At 54.4% G+C, this 19,658-nt stretch overlaps 1 protein-coding gene across 1 annotated transcript; it reads right to left on the minus strand.

Annotated features, from left to right (window-relative positions):
- Nucleotides 1-4,006: 4,006 nt before the first annotated feature.
- Nucleotides 4,007-15,938, minus strand: LOC104567700 (natural resistance-associated macrophage protein 2). The gene is made up of 16 exons (XM_088537972.1): nt 15,855-15,938; nt 14,534-14,673; nt 13,793-13,918; nt 12,989-13,108; nt 12,558-12,664; nt 11,844-11,914; nt 11,686-11,753; nt 11,146-11,301; nt 10,568-10,726; nt 10,178-10,264; nt 9,571-9,690; nt 9,191-9,340; nt 8,816-8,889; nt 8,505-8,658; nt 8,134-8,187; nt 4,007-4,102 (listed from the first exon to the last, which is right to left on the minus strand). Exons 1-16 carry the CDS (start codon nt 15,886-15,888, stop codon nt 4,025-4,027), a joined length of 1,698 nt encoding a protein of 565 aa, XP_088394098.1. The 5' UTR covers nt 15,889-15,938; the 3' UTR covers nt 4,007-4,024.
- Nucleotides 15,939-19,658: the final 3,720 nt, after the last annotated feature.

Here is a 19,658-nt window from a genome sequence, read left to right on the forward strand (position 1 = left end):
AGATGGAGCCGCCCGCGCTCTTCCCTTGGCCGCCGAGCGGGAAAAAAGCAGATTACAGCCCCAAATCGTGGAGCTGCCTCGTTATTTTTTGGCGGGGAGGGAAGTTTGCGGATCGCTCCCCCGTCCTACGGACCAGACTCATCGCCTCCCTCGTTACGCGGTTTATTAGTGCATCCTGGGTTTAAATATGTCAATAAATTATTAAGAATGATATAAAAATCACACGGCGCAAACCTCGCGCGCGGGCTCCAGCATCGTCGCTGCTCCGATCGGGCGCTCCGGAGGCACCAGCCCAGCCTTTCCCGAGGCTCCGCACACCGGATTCCACTCAACCCTATCTGCTTCCGACGCGGATATTTCCCTAAAAGCCTCTGGCAAAGCAAAGCGACCGGCCGCTCGCAGCCCCCTTGGGTGGCTCCGCATCCCTCCAATGCACCAAATTCCCCGAGTTTGCACCCAAAACGCCGCGACGGCGCCCGGCGCATCCGTGGCAGCTCCGGCGGGAATCGCCGCCCGCTCCCTACTCACCCCAGCGGCTCCCTCCGGCTCTCGGATCCGGCCGGAGCTTTCTAGGAACGGCCGAGCCGGAGGATTCCCACCGCGACCCTCCGCGGCGCCGGCTACGACGGATAAATATTTCATTAGCCCCGAGACGGGGGGTTTTTCTTACCGGGCAGGTTGGCGGCCGCCGCTTGGGCAACGACTCCCCCTTCCGACAGCCGCCTCCTTCCAGGAATTATCGCAATTATTTTTGTTTTGGTCCTCTCGGGAGCTGTTTAACCCCTTCTTCGCGGCCGGCTTTGCTGCCACAGCGCAACCTGGGGCAAATATTCCTATTTACCCCCATTGCGTTACTCAAAACAAATATTGACGCGCGGCCGCGCCATTGGGCCCTGACCCTATTTATTTATTTTCCACAAAATAAAGTGTTGACACAGGCGGAACCAGGGGGTGTTTGTGGCCCCATCGTGGTCCGAAGCGGCCCCGGTCCCGCTCTGTCACCCAGGGCCCCGTCTGCCCCTTCGTGTCGTCGCTTATTGCCCCGAAGAGGCGATTTTTGATATGAAGATGAAATAAATGGGAATAAAGATTAAACTGCGGCCTGGGGAGATGGCGGGGGGGGCGGCCGGGTACCATTTGGTGGCTCTGAGGGGACAGGCGGCACTTCGGGCTGCCGGAATTTGGGAATTTGGGTGGGATGCGAGCCCCCCCCCCCCCAATGTTGAGGGGTGACCCCATAAAATGGAGGGGAGAAGGGGCCGCCCCCCCCGAAATTGGGGAAAGAGGTAGCCCTCCCCCCCAAAAAAAAGGAGGGAGGGGAAAGGGCTGCCTCCTCCCCCACAAAAATAGGGGAAAAGACGTAAATTTCCCCAAATTGGGGAGCCCCCCCCGCCCCCAAAATGGCGGGTCAGGGGCGGCCCCTCCCCCCGAAACGGCGGGGGGGGGAGAGGGAGAGTTCAGGCCCCGCCCCCGCCGTAGGCCCCGCCCCCAACATGGCAGGGGGCGGGGCCTGCGCTCCCGCGCCGCCATCATCCGGGTCTCTGTCGCCACCGCCCCTCTGCTTCCTCGCTCCTCATTGGACGGGCGCTGCGTGACGTCAGGTTGTGGGGGGGGGGAGGGGGAGCGGGGGGGGGAGGAGGGGACGAAAGGAGCGGGAAGGGAGGGGCAAATGAAGGGATGGGGCAAATGAGGGGGGCAGGAGGGGAGGGGGCAAATGAGGGGGGCAGATGGGGACAGCAGGTTATGGGGGCAAATGATGGGAGGCAGGGAGGGATGGCCAAATTATAGGGGGCAGGAGGAGGCAGATTATGGGGGGCAGCTGATGGGGCGATAAGGGGGGCAGATGATGAGGGGCAGGCTGGGATGGTCGAATTACGGGGGGCAGGATGGGATGATTATGGGGGGCAATTAATAGGACCTGGATGGGGTGGGGGCAGATTATGGAGGGCAGGTGATGGGGGGCAGGATGGGATGATTATGGGGGGCAAATAATAGGACCTGGATTGGGTGGGGGCAGATTATGGGGGGCAGAATGGGATGGGGCAGATGGGGGGCAGGTGATGGGGGGCAGGATGGGATGATTATGGGGGGCAAATAATAGGACCTGGATGGGGTGGGGGCGGATTATGGGGGGCAGAATGGGATGGGGCAGATTGGGGGGCAGATGGGATGATTATGGGGGGCAGGTGATGGGGGGCAGGATGGGATGATTATGGGGGGCAGGAGGGCATGGGGCAAATTCCAGGGGGCAGATAATTTGGGGGGGGGTGAGGTGGGGGCAAATTACAAGGGGCAGATGATGGGGGGCAGCTGGGGGCTTCCCAAGGGCAGTTTAGCTTCATCCCCCTCCCCAAATTCCTGGGAATACCGCTGGGAATTCCGCTTCCCGTCCTACTTACCGGGGGCTGCTGAGGAGGGAGCGGAGCCGCTTCCCGGCACGACGGCCCCGGCTCCGGCGTCGCTCTGGCGCTGCGCGAAACGCCCCAAACTGCCCCAAACTGCCCCAATCCCAGGGAATCGCACGCGGCGATGCCGGTTCCTCGCGGAACGGCGCTTGCTGCCATCTCCCCTCCGGATCCCCCCTCGTGCTCACGCCCGAGATGCCATTTGCCCCACTTTTAAACCCAAATTACATTTTTTTGCTTGAAGAAGTCCATTAAGGTCCTTATTTTCCCTCCTCTTCGTGCGCGGGAGGGCTCACGGTGGGAACGCTGATTGCAGACAGGAAGAGCCGGGCAGTTTGGGGGTACAAGCAGAAAAAAGCTCCATTTTTGCTCTGCATTTCCAGCCAGGAATGCCCCGATCCCAAAGCTAACTTCCGTAAACCCCCGGAGCAGAAAAGGTTAAATCGGATCGGATATATTTATTGGAAAAGTCTGGCCCTGTGTCCCATTCTTCACCAGCCACAGTGTAGTCAGTACATTGAATAAGTTAGTGCCAAGTATGTAGAAACAAAAAGGCTTAATTGGTAAAAGATTTAATTAAAACAGAACCAAGATTTAATTAAAAGAAACCCAAGATGTGACACGTAAGAACGTGCCCAAAAGCACCCTCAGTCTGCGGACTCGATAGTCTCATTGCAAAACGATCAGCAAAGAAAAAGAAGAGAGGAAAAACGAGCGCGTTCCCATTGGAGCAAACCCTTTGTCTGAGGACCTCCTGGAGCCCAGAAACGGTCCCCAACAACACCCGAAACTTGTGGAAATGCCACAAAACTGCAGAGCTCTCCTGCCTGATCCCCCCTTGCCGCTGCCCTGCGGAGCGGCCCGGATTCCGGCTCGGCCCCGGAGCAGGGACAGGGATCCCAACTGTTTTGTCATAGGGACAAACGTGCAGGGATGGCAGCAGGTCCGGAGCGGGCGAGATGCCAGCGGAGATGCCAGCGGAGGCCGCGTAGGAACAGGAATTGTAGCCAAAAAAGCCCTAATATCTGGTAAACAACTGGCAGGTTTTAGGGGGAGGAATGCGGGTTGCTCCGTGTCTCCTCATCGCGCTCTCCCCGCTCACCTGCGTGCTCCTTGTCCGCAAAATCCCGAGGAATTGGCTGGGAAAAGGCTGCTCCTGCTCAGCTGGCCGAGCTTGGGATTTGCCCAGAGTAGGAAAAATAATTAATCCGTGGCGCATCAGCACCAGACCTATCATCAGGCAGCAGAAGCTTGAATCTAAATCAGTAAAATATCGACGAATCCCTTTCCTGATCAGATGAAATTATGTTTTTAAACTGTGAAAACTTTTAAAGTACCTAAAAAGCAAGACACCGACCCAATGTCGGTGGCGTTAGGAGGTGGTTTGGACCCGGATCTTCACTCGTGTTGGTATCTCTGAAACGCGCAGGCTCTGCAGGGCCTGTTTAATGCTCCTGTTCGGTCTTCTCTTGCGATCCTGCCTGGAAGAAATCCTGGCTTCTACTTACAAGCCGCAGCCATGGCCGGTTCCGTGCTGGCCGCGGGCGATGGGAATGGTTTTCCGCAGCACGAATGGGTTTCCCGTTAAAAACCGGTCTGTTCTACGGCTGCGGCCGGTGTCATCTCGTCACGAGCGAGTCCGTGTCGACGTTTTTGAGGAGGAAGAGCTCGGGGTGAGCGGCGAGGCCCAGGTGACACTGCAAGAGACAGAGAAAGAGTCAGAAAATGTGGCCTGAAATGGGGACGGGGACAGCGGCCGCTCCTCGGTGCCGTCCCGTTAACCTGCACATTCCCACGTGCCCAAATCCAAGTTTGGGAATTCCTCCTTTATTTTTTCCGCTCAGGACCCTTCACTATTCAAACCAAAGCAATTTTGACCCTTTTTACCAGTTGAAAAAGCAACAGAGCTCTTAGGGATTTGATGGGTAATGGGGCCGGGTACCTGCGAGCGCTTAATGAAGCTGCAGGAGCAGGGCTGGAATCGGAGGCCGCGCGCAGCCGACGAGCAGGAAAAATAATTAGTAAATAAAAGTTATTATTAATAATATAATAAATATAACAATAAAATAAATATAACAATATAATAAAATATATGTTAATGATTAATATTAATTAATAAAAATAAATGGCCCATGCTCCGTGAGGCCGCAGGGCTGCCGCTCCGGCACAGGATGGCACCGGTCATTGGCTAAATAAAGTTTAAAGCCAAAGAAACAGCTTGATGCAGCACAAATACCTATTTATTAGCAAGCAGCTCCACTTCGAGAGCACGGGGATGCTCCAGAATAGCTCTTTTCTGCTGCGGAACATTCCCCTCAGTCTCTTTAAATCAACTTTCTTCTTCATGCAAATTAAATTTGGCTGTAGACAGGCTTAATTAGCACTAACTGATTACAATTTGGTTAAATGGAAAGAAATTATGTTGTTTCACAGCAGTGGGGTTCCGGGGGGGCCCTCGCCTCTGCCCGGAGGTAAAATTGAGCAGACAGTTCCCAGCCCTCCACAGGATTCCCAAATCCCAAATCCCGCACAGGGAACGGGGCTCAGTCCCCACACTGGCCATGACAACAACCCGCGAGGCTCCTCCATTCAGCAGACTTTATTTTCGTGCTTAATCAATTCAAAATTGGTTAAAAAAGAGATTTTGGCTGCTGCAAATCGAAGGCAGGTGCTGCAGTGTGCGAGAGGGCGACTTACCCCGAGCGTTTCTTACCAGATAGAGACAAAACTAAACGTCATTCGTTTGCTTAGAGAATTGTGGCAGACTTGCAATTTAATTCCTTCTCTTCCAAAAATAAAAGAGAATAAAATTCCCCAAGAGACACAAGCAAATTCCCAAACCTGGCTGGAGGGTTTGCAGGGGGAAAGGACAGGACCCAATTCCAACCGCCAAAGCCAGAGCTGATGTTGGTCGGAGGGAGGAGAAAAGCAGGAAAGTGGGACAGGGAATTCTGCCTGTGTCCGAGTTTTCCCTTCCTGCCCAAGGAGATTTTTGGACCCTCAGAGCAGTGAGATTGTCCCTTTGACCTGCTGTAGAAACCAGGAATCTCCCCCAGTTAATCCGGCCTCTTTCTACTCCAAACACAGACATCTTTTAACCACCAGATTCACTAAAAAAAGTCAGATTTTGGGGGGCAAGTTGAGAGCTTGACCAAGGAGCGGACAGGAGGCAAAAAAAAAAAAAAAAAGAAATGTTGTGGCTTCTGCCCCCAAATCACCCCAAAACCCACGGAAATCCTCCCAAACAGGCACCAAGGGGCCTGATCCTTCGTTTTTCTTGGATCTCAATGTTGGTAGTGGAGGAAAATGCCTTGAATGGATAAAGCAAGAGCAAAACGGGAGGGTTTAAATGCTGGGAGACACGGAGGGAACTGCCCTGCACCACTCGCCCCGCCGCGGAGGGCAAAAAAGACAAAAAAAAGACCCAAGAAACCAAGTTGAAAAAGTATCTGGCTTTTAATTGAAAACGTAGGTCGTACAAACCAGTTCACTGGCAGATACGGGGTGGGGGAAAAAATTAGTTGCACAAATAGCCAAGAAGAGAGGAGAACTCGATCCAGGAGCGCCCGCACAGAGCCGCGACCTGCAGGGTCCCCTTTCCAGAGAACAGCCAAGAAAATCTCCTCCGACACGTTACAAATCCCGAAATTCGGAAGCCACAACCGGAGGCGGTCGCTCCGGCGGCGGCGTTCCGGAACCGGTGGCCACGGCGGGCAGCTCCGTGTGTTACCGTCACGCTGGTCACAACGCGCCTCTCCGCGGCATTTTCCAGTTACAGGAAACAAAGCGACACCCTAAACTCTTGGTTTGTACCATGGGACAGCGGGATTAGGCGAGAAACCTAGGCAGGAGCTAATTCCCACTGGAATTTTTGAGCTAATAACCTGGAATATGTTGTGTTTTACTGCTTGCTGAATTTGAGGGGGAAGCAAGCGAATTTCTGCCGCCGGGAGGGCAAGGCGGAGTGGAATCAGTGCTGGGCTTAACTGAGATGAAGTTTTAATACCGTGCTTAGCAGCTTGGGTTTTGTCATGGTGTCATTTGCTTCTACGAAATGTGTCAGCAGCAGCTTCAGATTTGTTATTGAGTTCCTAAAACCCCTTCCCGGAGCGTGTCCGGGGCTCCGTGCTCATGGAATCCACCGGGAAGCAACGGCAGGAGCCTCTGAACGTGCCCGTTGCCTCCTGCTCGTGCGAGGGATCGCGGGCAGAAAGAGCCCCCAAATGCTACCTGCTCTGCAAACCACGGCCTGCCGAGGCTCCGAGCGCCGCCAGGACCTCCCTCTCCAAGGAAAACATGACATTTCCCAGGAAATTTGCCTCATTTCCTGAGGAAAAGCTCCAACCAGGGGCTAAAGCAGCCCCTGGCTGGGGACCCTGTCAAGCAGCTACAGCTCCGAGGGAGCAGCTGAGATTCCGCAGCAATAAAACCCTGGATTATCCTTTCTGACACATGATTTTCACAGTCAAATCAACACATGTACAAGACACTTAAAAACAGCCTGTCATGCAGGTTGTAAACGATTAATTCACAGAAAATCGGGAGAAAAAGAGGACAATCCTTTCTGATCGCAGAAGGTACAGCTCTTGATAACATAATTCTTTGCCACATCAGATTTAGGTTGCCTTCCAGACTTAGATTTTTCTCCCAAAAGACAAGTGAACCACAATAAATGCTGAGGGAGATGGGCAATGAGAAATTAAGCCCAACAGGATTTGAAAATAAAAAACTGAACTTGTGTTATAGCTTATGACCACACTATTGGCATATTCTGCAGTATGAAGCTAGGAGCAATGTAGTGAGAGCTTCTGAAAACTACAGTGTTTCTGTTGATCACACACATATGAAATAAACTCACAAGGTCATAAATAACCAGTAAACACAAAAACGCTTTTCCTTTGCTGACCACCAAAATCACGTGCCAGGCAAGAAAGAAAAAGGACAAAATGACAGTGCTAGTGTGGAGGGTTCCTGCCCTCGTGCCGCGGGATGCTTCTCCGGCATCACATTCCACATTCGTGGAAGCAGCTTGCACATCACGTCCAGCCTCACTTTTAAGGAAACGGCGACTTTTCCTCCAGCTATTTTCAAGTGAAAAGCAAATCCAGCCAGATCAGGAATAACGGCCGCAATCTGACTGCAGAGGTAGGCTCTCAATGTAGTGTCAGTGCTTTGCACTTTGCCTAACGACGGCAGCAGGAACATCCATCCCTCAGACATCACCAGAAGGGCAGGATTTTCTAGTTCCTGGCTTATTGTTTCATGGATTGTGCAGTTCTGGTAGGTACCTGGAGCTTCAGTGTTTCTGCTACATGGGTTAAAGTGCTACGGGATGAAAATCTGCTGTTTCTGATGCAAAATGAAAAAGAAGCTGGAGGCAAAGACTAGTCATAAGGAGGAGTCGCTTTGCAGCGTGGGGTGGAGCTACGGAATGTGTTAGTGTCTGGGATCACGCTGATTAGAGGCGTTCAGCAAAGAAAAGAGCTGACTTTTTAGTATTTTAGCAGCAAAACGTTCCCCAGTATGTACATCTTGATTGTTTTATACAACGAACACAACGACCCAACTATTCCCTGTGCAAATTGCACATACATTTGTATATGTTCACACAGTAAACCATAGAAACGCACTGGCTCTGATGGCTACTCGCTGCGCACAGACACATGCGGATCTACTTAGTGGGGGACGAAGGCGACTCCTCCGTGAGCAGCGTCCTGGTGACACTTACCGTTCTGCCACAGGCCAGGAAGGAGACCCCCAGGGCGATCAGACACAGCCAGGTCTGCAAAAGAGGAAGGGGCCGGAGATCACGAACAGCGCAACACGTTACGGAGACCGTCCCAAGCTCAGCACAGAGCAGATCCTCAAGCAAATCTGGCCTTGAAAGCCTCAGTTTCCCCATCTGCTCTGTGGCAGGACACTTTAGTTACTGTAAAATGTGACCATGTTAATATAATGGCAGCTCCTGGGAAAACAAATCCATTGACTTATCCCACCACCGAGGATGCTCTGCTCAATAGTTACTAATGGCCTCCTATTACTATTAGTAATAGTTACTAATGTGGCCTCCCCTGGAGGCCACGGGAGACCCAGACGTACCAAATAGGCCACGAAGGACAGGTAGACGACGCTGAGAATCGCAGCGCCGATGTACAGAGCCAGGTGGTTGAGGGCCATGACGTAGGCCACCACGAAGTACATGTTGATGCAGCAGACCAAAAGGATCACGCCGCCGCCGCCGATCTTCCAGAACCTGCGGGCAAAGCCGGAGCGCGCGGGGTGAGGCGGAGCGGCCTCCGGATTCCCCCTCTCGCATCCGGATGGTCCCAGGCCACGAGGGAAATGGAATGCGTGCCCGGGAAGCAGCAACACGTCTGCTCCCGCCTGCACGAGGCTCCCTTTGTACTCACAATCCATTGGCGAAATCATTCATGACGCTGGGCAGGCTGGTGAATGTCAGGACAGGGATCAAAGCGAAAGGAAGCTGGAATATCAACAAAATATGGAAGAATGAAAAGTGGAAATTGTTCTGATCGTATCAGCCCAGACAAACCACCAAGGCGTGTTTGTATCTGAGAGCGTTTCCCCACTGCTATTGTAAAGGGAGTTCAAGGAACTTCCCTAGCTGGAAGGAGGGAGCAATTTCAAGCCATGGCTGATCCCTTCCACCTCCTGGCAGGGGATCAAAGGGTCCCAACAACAACTTGCTCTGCTCAGCTGCTCCTGCAGCCCCTGGGGTGAAATATCCAGCGCTACACGGCTTTCTGGGAGGCCCAACCGCTCACCTGGAGGCTCATGAGGACGTTGAGGAAGTCATTCATGCCAGTCAGGTGCTCCACGTCCTGAAAGATGGCAACGAGCAGCGTGGGGGTGATGGCGATGGAGCGGGTCAGCAGCACGCGGGCGAAACGGGACCACCGCAGGTTCAGGAAGCCCTGCGGAAAAACCAGGGGGTGCTGCATGAAAACAGCACCGAGGCTTCAAGTGCAGCAGGGGGAGAGGGATCAAGGGACGATTAAAAGCTGATTTGCTTGAAAAATGCCTAAAAGAGCTTGCTGGAACTTCCAGTAGGAGCTCAGTGCCCAAGGCAGGGGCTATAACACATAGTATCTTTAAAGGCTTGGGAACAGAGGGGAGCAGATGCAGAGCCACAGGAAGCTGTTACCTCCATGACAAACTGCCCGGAATATGTCCCTGTCATCGTTGAGCTCTGGCCTGCAGCGAGGATCCCGATTGCCCAGATATAGAGAGCGGCGGGGCCGAAGTAACATCCCAGAACAACGCCCTGGAAAAGAGAATTTCCAGCTCACGTCGGTCCAATCCCACATCCGAGAGCTCGGGCACAAGAGCGGGCAGGTTCCCTCATGGCCAGCTCTTCCAACCAGCTTATTCACGGACACGGAGTTGAAAGAGAAGGAATGACCCCTTCGGAGGGAGGAAGGAGCATTCCCCGTGTCTGCAGACGATGGGGATCTCACTCTTAGGAAGATCCAGGAGGGAAGCAAGGACAAACTTCGTAATGGCCAAGCTAATCACGCAGCGGAATAGGTGGCCAGGGAATCCCTGAGGACACATTAGATGTAGTGAGATTAGCAAAGGGATAATTTGGGCTGGGCAAAGGGATCCCGAAGGATCTCAAGGAGCTCCTGAAGGCTCCTCCAGCTCTATCTCTGCTTTCCTACTACGAGTCCCGACCTTCAGCAGTCCCTGTTTACCCCAAGGGACAGAGCTGTCACCGTTCAGGATGCAGAGCTGCCCAGCGGGTCACTCACCCCCTTGTAGATATCCACTTCCAGCGTCCGGTTGTCGCTCGGGAACAGCGAGGAATGGGGGCTGCTGGCGTTGACACACACGGCGCTCTGCAACGACACGCAGCGCCGCGAGGCTCGACTCGCTCAGCCCCAGCGAGCAAACCGAGCACTGCAAGCAAAACCAGCAAGTGCTGCAGGCCACAAGGCACCGGATTCCTCTTCGGGCTGCTTTAAGTGGGAAGAGTCAACACCCTTTCCCTATTTCCTCCTTTCCAAAGAGGATACATTTTCCCCTTGACGTCTGATGAGTCTCAGATCTGTGCTGGTCAGCTGAGACAGTGCCCCATGATCGAGTGTCAGCCCAAACCCACATCCCAAAGAGCGACGTCGCAGCTCCACGCAGCAACTCACCACGTCCTCATTGGTCTTGTCAAAGAAAGCCTCAGCAAAGACGGACACAACGAAGATGTTAATGATGAAGGAGACGAAGAGAGCTATGCAGGACTCGATGAAGAAATATTTATTGGCTTCTTGCACTTCCCTCTTGTTTGAACGATTCACCTGCCGGGACTGGAAAGGAGAGGGTCACAGTAGCAGGTTTGAGAAATGGGAATTACTGTATTATTTACGGCTGCAAATATTGACAGTGGGACATGGGACACAGAGAAAAACCTCATCTGAAGAGCAAGCAATGCCCTGGAGTCTGAAACGCAGCTGATTTCATTAGCAGGCCCATGCTAGCCAGGAGATGGACATTCCTGCTCCCGTATCCGCAAACAAGGAACACGTGTCCCAAGGGACTCACAACTAACCCTGTGCCAGGGACTCAAGTGGCCTTTCTGAGGGGTTTGCTATGTTCCCAGTGAAGTAAATGCTTAAAGGAGGCTCCAAAACGCCCATGGCTGGGGCTGTTCGAGCCTTCCAGACACCCGTGAGCCCAGTGCAGAACCCAGTGCACGTTTTTTGTGTGAATTTAAGCAGCTGCTTACCTTGACGAGCGCAGAGTGCAGGTACATGTTGTGGGGCATGATAACAGCGCCCACGATGCCCACGGCCTGCTCCAGCTGCGCCGTGCCGCAGTTCTGGCAGTACGGGACGAAGAGCCCCTTCAGCAGGCTCCCCTGGTCTGGTTTTACTGTAACATACTGGACACAGAGACAAAATTACCCATTTCAGCCTGACATGCAGCACACAGCAGCTCCGAGCACCCGTTTGAAGATGCCCAAGAGCCAAAACGTGGCCACTTTGGAAACAACAAGACCACAGCGGGGCACTTGCCCCTCATTTAATGAAAGAGGGGTTGGTTCAGTGCAGAGCAGACACAGTTGGTGCCCGTGTCCAGCCTCGAGAGGTGACACTCAGCACCAGTGTGTCATTCAGAAAGCCACAAATCATTCAGAAAGCCACAAGTCAGAACCCTGGCCCTCATTTCAGTCACAAGGGGCTGGCTCAGTGGGTTCGTGCTGTCCACAAAATGAAATTGTCCCCAGGCAGCTCTGGGGGGAACCAGAGAGATCCAGTGACGGTACCTCGTATCCAAACGTAATAGCCATGATGGTGATCAGGAAGCCAAAGAACGCTTCCAGCTTTCGCAAGCCTGCAAAAAGAAAAACGTCCTCAGCAACCTCCAGGCAAAGCTGCACCTCTGATATTCTTGTCAAAAATGGAAGGAAAAAGGAGAAATTACCGTATTTGTCCAGGAAGAGAAACACGAATGTGTCAGCAATGGTGATGAGCACGCCACCCCACAGCGGGATCCTGGGGGGACACCGGAGCAGGCATTAACTTCCAGGACACTTTGACCTCCCCTTCTAGGCACACGAAGGCCCCAATCTCCTCCTAATGAGCGTTTGTTTGGGAATGGGACCGCATTGTTCAAGGGTTTGTTTGCAGTCTGACAAGACGTTTGTCTACATGGGGCAAGGGACCATAGGTTTATTTTCTCTACAAACAGCTCTGATAAGGGTTTTCTCCCTGAAACTAGAAAGCAAGTCACATGCCCACACTGAGAGTGACAGCAGGGACTTTAGTTTAGTAACTGGTGGGGACAAAACTCTACCTTCCCGCTGGGTTTTCCTTTCCAAGCTTCCTGCTCAAAGAGAATATCTTTCTGGCAGCCTTTACTGGGAATATAAGATTTGCCAGGAAGGCTGCAGTCTGATTTTGGTGCATCCTGAAGCATAACTCAGCCACCCACAGTTCCCTCTTAGCAAAATAAAGGCACCAAAGGCCGAGTGATTCAAGACGAATACGGCTTGGCTTAGATGAATCACCCTCCACAAAGTGCTTATTTCATAAATTTATAGGAAATAAATGAACATATTTGGTGCCCACAGCGTCACTTTCTTAATCCTAAAATATACCAGTTTCCTGCTTGCCTCTGACGACAAATCCAACTTACTTCCCCATAGACAAGAGGTTCAGGGCAATTGCTGAGCCAATGACTTCTTGCATGTCGGATCCGATGATAGCGAGCTCGACCATCAGCCACAGGATGATCCGAGGGACCTAGAGGTACAAAAACCCCAAGACCACTAAGAAAGAGGGGAAAACTCCTCTCCCTGTAATCTCCTACAGAAGGATGTGATTGTGGATGATTACACACTGAGGAATGGTCTCTTTTGCTGTTGCGACATCAAATTAGTGGAAAATGGTTGAAAATTGCCATTTTATGTCTGTTCCAGGGCAGAAATACGGGTTACCTGCTAGATTTCCCCCACCTGGGCCACGGATCCCTCCCCACTCCCAGGGCCTTTCAATGCTGCCCGCTCCGTGGGGGAGCACAGGGGCTGTGACCGGTGTCCGGGGAGTCCCCGCGCGGGTGTCACCCACCTTGGGGTACTGCCGGTGACAGACTTCGGCGAGGTGTAGCCCTGTCACCACGCCGAGCCGGGCCGCCAGCCGCTGCAGCAGCAGCCCGATGAGCGTGGCCAGCAGCAGCACCCACAGCAGCTGAGGGAGACGGGGAGACAGCAGTGGGTGCCCTGGGGACACACGCAGGGTCCCCCAGGGCACACGAGAGTCGCGCTCGGTCTTGTCACAGAGCAGCCACGACGGGGCCTTTGGTGCCCTCAAGCACAGGGCAGCACTAGGGGTAGGAGGGCTGCACTTGGGGTGTTTTGTCTGCTTAGAATCATAGAATCATAGGATCATGGAATGCTGAAGGTTGGAAGGGACCTCTCGAGGTCACCTAGTCCAACCCCCTGCACACGCAGGGTCACCTAGAGCACGTGGCACAGGGCTGCGTCCAAGCGGGTTTGAAGATCTCCAGAAAAGGAGACTCCACAACCTCTCTGGGCAGCCTGTTCCAGTGCTCTGGCACCCTCATTGCCAATAAATTTTTCCGTAAGTTCCTGTGGAACTTTTGGTGCTTCAGTTTGTGGCCGTTTCCTCTACTTCTGTCGGTGCCACCAGTGCAAAGAGGCCGCCCCATCCTCCTCACTGCCTCCCTTGAGGTACTTCTAGACACTGCTCAGGTCCCCTCTCAGCCTTCTCTTCTCCAGCTGAACAGGCCCAGCTCCCTCAGCCTCTCCTCATAGGGCAGATGTTCCAGGCCCCTGATCATCCTCGTAGCCCTGCGCTGGCCTCTCTCCAGCAGCTCCACATCCTCTTATACTCTTATACTTCTCCACTGACCTTAAATCCTGCGACAGCCCCGGACTGTAAATCCGACTCGATGTTGCCTGGGTCCAGGTAGGCGATGCTCATGAGGAAGCCCGGCCCCGTGAAGGCCCAGAGCTTGCGGAAGCTAAAGCAGGAGTGCTTGGGAAGGGGAGAGAGGAGCGGGAGGTGAGAACCCACGGGAGCCCCCAACCCTCCTTATCCATCCCCAAAAACCACCCGATACACCAAGTGCCAAAGGACTGCCAGTTTCTACTCATTTTTCCACAGAAAGGAGCCCTGGGGTGATCAGTCCTAAATCTACGGCAATTCCTTTACTTTGGGACAGCCAAGGCAACAATCAGCTCCACCACGGCGGGAGCTGAAGCCTCCTTTGCCTGCTTTGAGGTGAGAAGAGCACCTATATATTGAACTTAAAGCGCTCCAAGAGGACAGTCCCCCCCAGGGCTGCTACAGGGGCCAGTTAGGTCTTGATAAGGGATCAAAGAGCGACCGTCCCCTCCCCTGGGGCTACACACAAGGAATGTCTTTGCTCTTTGGCCAGGTTTGTCACCTGCTTTGTAGAAGAGAAATTACAAATGGGGAATCAGGACCATGGATTCAGCCCCTTCTCTCCCAGATCTGCACCCACTGGAGCAAGACGGCCTTTCCACCCTTCCCAGTCTCCACAGAAGGGGAAGCAGCACCCAAGGGAATTACTCACACGGGTGCCAAACGCGTTCGGATTTTCCCATTGGATGAGCTGGCTACACTTACCGTTTCATCCTCGGGAATCGGGATCTTGCTGTCGAAGTAGGTGGTAAAGGGCTCTTCAGAGGAGGCGTCTGGAGGCTGCAGGGGGTTCATGCTGCTGGAAATTGTGCTGACAGCCTCCCCGTTTTCCCCAGAGGCATCTTCTGGAGGGATGAGAAAGGAGAAAAGCAGCAAGGAGTTACTATGAGGCTCTCTGGAAAGACACAAAAACTGGGGAGATGCCCGGCAAGACCCACAGGCAAAGCGAAAGAGCGCGTCTGGCTTCACAATTAACACCAGCCAAGCTATTTTTGAGAAATAAACACGTGAAAATAACACATAAAACGGCCCCAGGGGCCTCGTGCAGACTGGGTTGCCTGAACTCTCCCTGTTTTGCACAAGGAGGGCAGACCGGGCGAGCTGGCAGCTCATTTGGATTTGCTTTGAAATGCAGCCCCGTGGCATTAACCTAATGATTAACTGCAAGGCAAATCCAAAGGGAGACGACGTGTCCACTTCTCCACGACCACAGGGAGCCTCCCCGGAGCCGGCCGGGAGAAACGGGTGTCTGAGGAGGCCGGGTAGGTCCGGGAAGGATCCGCTCCGGGGAGGATCCGCGGAAAGCACAAGGCAGCATTTGTTTGGAAGCAGGTGACGAGCAGGAGACCAGCCGATAATCCTGCCTTCTCCTAAAGCATGGGAGGAACGGGGAGAGAGCCAGCCAATTTCAGGACAGTTTCTAAATTCCGCTCGTGAGGAAGACGCGTGGGGTTAGTCCGGCGACGAAGGCACAAGGAGCCCGATGCAGAACTAGACACACAAGCTATATGTAAAGACAAACCCTGGGTGACTCCTGGGGACAGGCAATACTCACTGCGGCTGCCCACGCGGGGCATCTCGCCCTCGGAGCTGGAGAGCAGCGCGTGGCCCGAGGCTCGGCCGGGACAGCGGCACTAAGGGCAAGGCCGGTGCTTTTGCCAAGTTTCCTGTTGCATCATCAGGGCAAACTGAAGCCGGCGGCTCCTCCTCTTCCCTGCCTCCCAAATAACCCCCCCGCCTCCCGGCGGAGCCGTTTCCACGCGGATCTGGAGCTGCCTGTGCGCGTGCAGGGCCGGAGAGGGATCTCACCACACAAGACCAGCCTGCTCGTCTAGTTAAGCAGGGCTTTGAGCTGCAGGAACCGTAAATCTATCACTGAGGTCACTTGAGAAGCGTGGGGCTTTGTGGCCACTCAGATTCAGCCTATGGGAGAGCAAACCTTGAATTCCTAGGGCGGTTTTTGCAGAACAAGGGAGTAAATCAGATGGAAAGGAAGGTCGATGTGTCGGAGCAAAGCCGGCCTTACCGTAGGACGCTTTCCGCTCCGCTCCGGGCCCCATCGTGGAATCCTTCCCGTGGCTGGGAAACTGGTTTAAATTGGCCACGTTGGCTGCAGAGGAGAGAGGGAAGGGTTTGGTTACCGGAATGTTTCAAGGAGAATAACAACCTGCAAGAGGGATGAGAGAATCAACAGCCACCGGCAGGGACAGAGCTGCTTCCACAGGCCCTTCCCAGCTTCCAGACCAAGGAGGAGAGTCCTTGGCCTGGAACCTGCCTGGAAACTCCAGTTGCCACAACATGGAAAGGAAGTTTTGCAGGCTCCTCCGCTTGGGACACGGCGTGTTGGGAAACTCCAGCCAGAGGAACAAGAGTGGAATTTCCTCAATGTGTCAAAAATTTCACAGCATCCTCCCCCTGGGCACGATCAACGGCCGATGTCTCTTCTAAGAGATGATTCAACTCTTTCATCATGGTGAAAGGGTCTAATTTAGGGCTAATCAGAGCCCATTTTTAGGTCTAATCCATGCAGAATGAAACAGGGATCTGCTACGGGACTTTGGATCTCATCCCCCAGGCTTTAAGCAGTCAACCCCTCGAAGCCGTCAAGGACGAGGCAAAGCACCCTATATACATTTGGGATGTAAAGCCCTCAGGCTCCATCAAAGCCCATTACACATTAACGAGGGGTTTCTTATATCAGCCCAGTGACTCTCCACGAAGATATGAGAGGAAAACATCAGCTGGGAATTTAAGTGACGTGAACCAACCTGGGGGTTTTAAAGATAAATTCGCTGATTCCCTAATGAGCCAACGTCCATTAAGGTGGTCCGTAACGAAGCCGGCACGATAAGCTCACGCAGGAAGGACACGAGCGCAACTGGTATTTACCTACCCAAACCCACTTGAGGATTTTCAAGGGTTGATCCTTGAGCAAAAGGTTAATAAAGATTGAGAGCCCCAGGGTGTCCCTAAGCCATTGGATTTCCTGCCTCTCGCTCGGGCACCGTTTCCCATGAGTTTAGTGGCATGTGACCCAGGACGAGGCAGGATGGCGGGTGACACCGCTCCATGCTTGGGATGCACCAGCACCCCCAAAACCCCCATCCCAAAGAGGCTTTAACCACCACCAAACCCCTCTGTGCAAACACACGAGGCCTCTTGCACGGCCACAACCACAAGGCTGCAGCAAAACTTATCTATCCACGCGACGGTTGGGCACTTACCCTGGTTTATTTCCTCCTCAGCTCAAGCACAGACCTAGGGGCTTTAAAAACCTAAGTTTTTAAAGTAAAAAATATAAAATAAATACAACCATAAGTTGTATTTTCCGAGAGCCAGCCCTGTGGACAGGAGCAACCTCAGCAGCGAGATCCAAGCAGCAGCCGCTTCCATTAGGAAGGCAAAGGGAAGATCACAGGGTAAATACCCGGTGCAGCGCCCGGAATATCGCCCTGCAAAAGGCGTTTTGGCCCAGGTGTGCACGGAATGGGCCCCTATTTTGGCCCACAGGCTCTCCCAGCAAATGAGCTCCCGGCAAACGAGCTCCCGGCACGCTCCTTCGCCGGCGTTCCGGCCACATGGGCCCTTCTCCCACACAATTCCAACAAAAGCTGCCACTGCCCGGGAATCCAGGCGGGAATATTCTATTTCATGGACTTCCAGGCTCGCTCGGAGGACAGAACTGGAACGTTGCTAAGGGAACTAAAGCAAAAATACATCCGAGGAATGCTGCTTTAGGAAGATGCTGCCCCTGCTCTCCTACAGTGGCAGGTGGAGGAAATTATAGGACTTGCTGGACATGGAAGGAAGGGATTTATCCTTCCTTCTCTCCATATCCTCTGTGAACATCTTCAGGCAGTTCCTTACAGAGAACAAGAGCCTTATGGGCGTCCCGAGGCCACGTCGAGGCAGAGCACCTGCAATTACAGCCTGAATTCACTCTTAAACAGGACACCCGAGCTCCCACGCGGAAACATTCCTTGGAATAAATCAAAAGGACAAGAACGGATTACTGAGAGGCCACTCTAACCCAAAAAACAAACACACTAGTCCTGTTCTCTAGATATTAAATGGCTAAGCAGCAGATAACAGAGCATTCTGTCGCATGCGGCGCAGCTTTTTCTTGCTGAAAAACGTGCATTTTAGTCCAAGGGGCCTGCAGGGAACGTCGCTATCCGTGGCTCCTGGAGCGGCTTGGAGGGGACCGTGTAGCACGGCCTGGCCCCTCCGTCTGTATCTCGCACTCGTGACCAAGGACAGAAGCAAAATAAGTAAAAATAGGGCTGTAAACACCGCAAGGCAGCTCGCCTGGCCGGCTCCGAAATTGCTTTGACGAGCCGGCTCCCTGCTAATTGCTCCCCTCTTACGGTACAGTCCGGGTCACCTATTTGGCCCGGGTGAAGGCAAATTTCAACCTACGCCAAGTGCCAGGACGCCCAGCCCTGTAGCTGCGATCCCAACCGCTCGGGTCTGGAAACAGGGAGCGATTTATTTATTTGCTTTCGGGATGTGGAAGAACAATACGTGGGAAGGAACGACCTGAAAGGAAGGAGACTCTCCTACAGAGCAGGCTGGGATCGGAAGGGTCCTGGATTGAAGAGCACGGCTCTTGGCTGCTCCCAATGGCTCTTTCCTGGGTTTTGTGTGCGCGGAAGGAGAGGCAGGATGTTGGTGCACACCTGAGACTTGAAGTATTATTGCAACACAGGATTAAAAAACAACGGCCATTTGAAATGTCCCCTGCAGAGCGAGGGGAGACGGGGTCCGGCTTCGCGGCGGGCGCTGCCGGCCTCGGCGTTCCCTGCTCCTCCCGAGGGAAACGCCGGAGTTTGGACCCGGCTGCGGCTCTGCGGTGATAACAGGGTGCCAAATACGCGGCCTGGATCCCCCTGGTCCTGCCTCCCTCCAGGGCTTGGGCCTGGGATAGGGTTTTCTCTGCCACACGCCCGGGTGCAGCAGGATCGGACACATCCAGGACAGGGCGCCTGGAAGGCCCGACACAACCCACGAAACTGCATTTTGGAAGGAAACAGCAAGCGGAGCCGGGAGCTGAAAAGCAGGGGTGACCTGGGCCATGGGGTGGCTCCAATCATACCCGGAGCGGCTGCTACGGCGCAAAACACGGTCTCTAGGGCTTGATTTAAAGAAAAACAGCAAGGAGCTTACCCCAGGGCAGAGGATTAAAGCGGGCGGCGCGGGGATCCCGGGCCCGGCGCTGCTCGGACACAGCCCGGGTCAGACCGGGCCGGTTCCGGGGCGCCCGGACCGCGATGTGGAGCGCAGGTTCGGCAAGGACCGGGCTGGTGGGGCCGGGGACACCCAAGGTCACCAAGTGCCCGGGCAAGGGGTGGCCGTGACACCCCCCCTTGCCCAGCCAGGGAGCCCCCAGCACCCACCGGAGCCGGGGGACGGGGGGGGCAGCACTCGCCTCGTTGTATGAGAGATTCCCCCCCTCCCCAGCACTCACGGGAGTGTGAGGGACCCCCCCCCAGCACTCACCGGAGTGCGTGTCCGTGTGGGAGGGACCCACCTCCCCGCGCCCCCGGGTGCCGGGGACCTCCCCCCCGAGAGCCCTCCCCGCTCACCGCGTCCGCTGCCCCCGGCCGGCCCCGCCGCCGCCGCCGCCTCATGCCCCGGCTGCGGCCCGCGCTGCCGCCGGGCGCGCTCCGCTCGGCTCCAATCGGCTCCGCTCGGGATCGCTCGGGACCGGGCACCTCGCTCGGCTCCTCTCGGCTTTTCTCGGCTGCGCTCGCGGCCGTTCGGGTTCGCTTGGCTCCTCTCGGCTTTTCTCGGCTGCGCTCGCGGCCGTTCGGGTTCGCTCGGGTCCGGG

Source organism: Tinamus guttatus, unplaced genomic scaffold (assembly GCF_059628265.1).
Source record: "Tinamus guttatus ecotype Peru unplaced genomic scaffold, ASM5962826v1 Tinamus_guttatus_pri_ptg000914l, whole genome shotgun sequence".
Lineage (NCBI taxonomy): Eukaryota > Metazoa > Chordata > Aves > Tinamiformes > Tinamidae > Tinamus > Tinamus guttatus.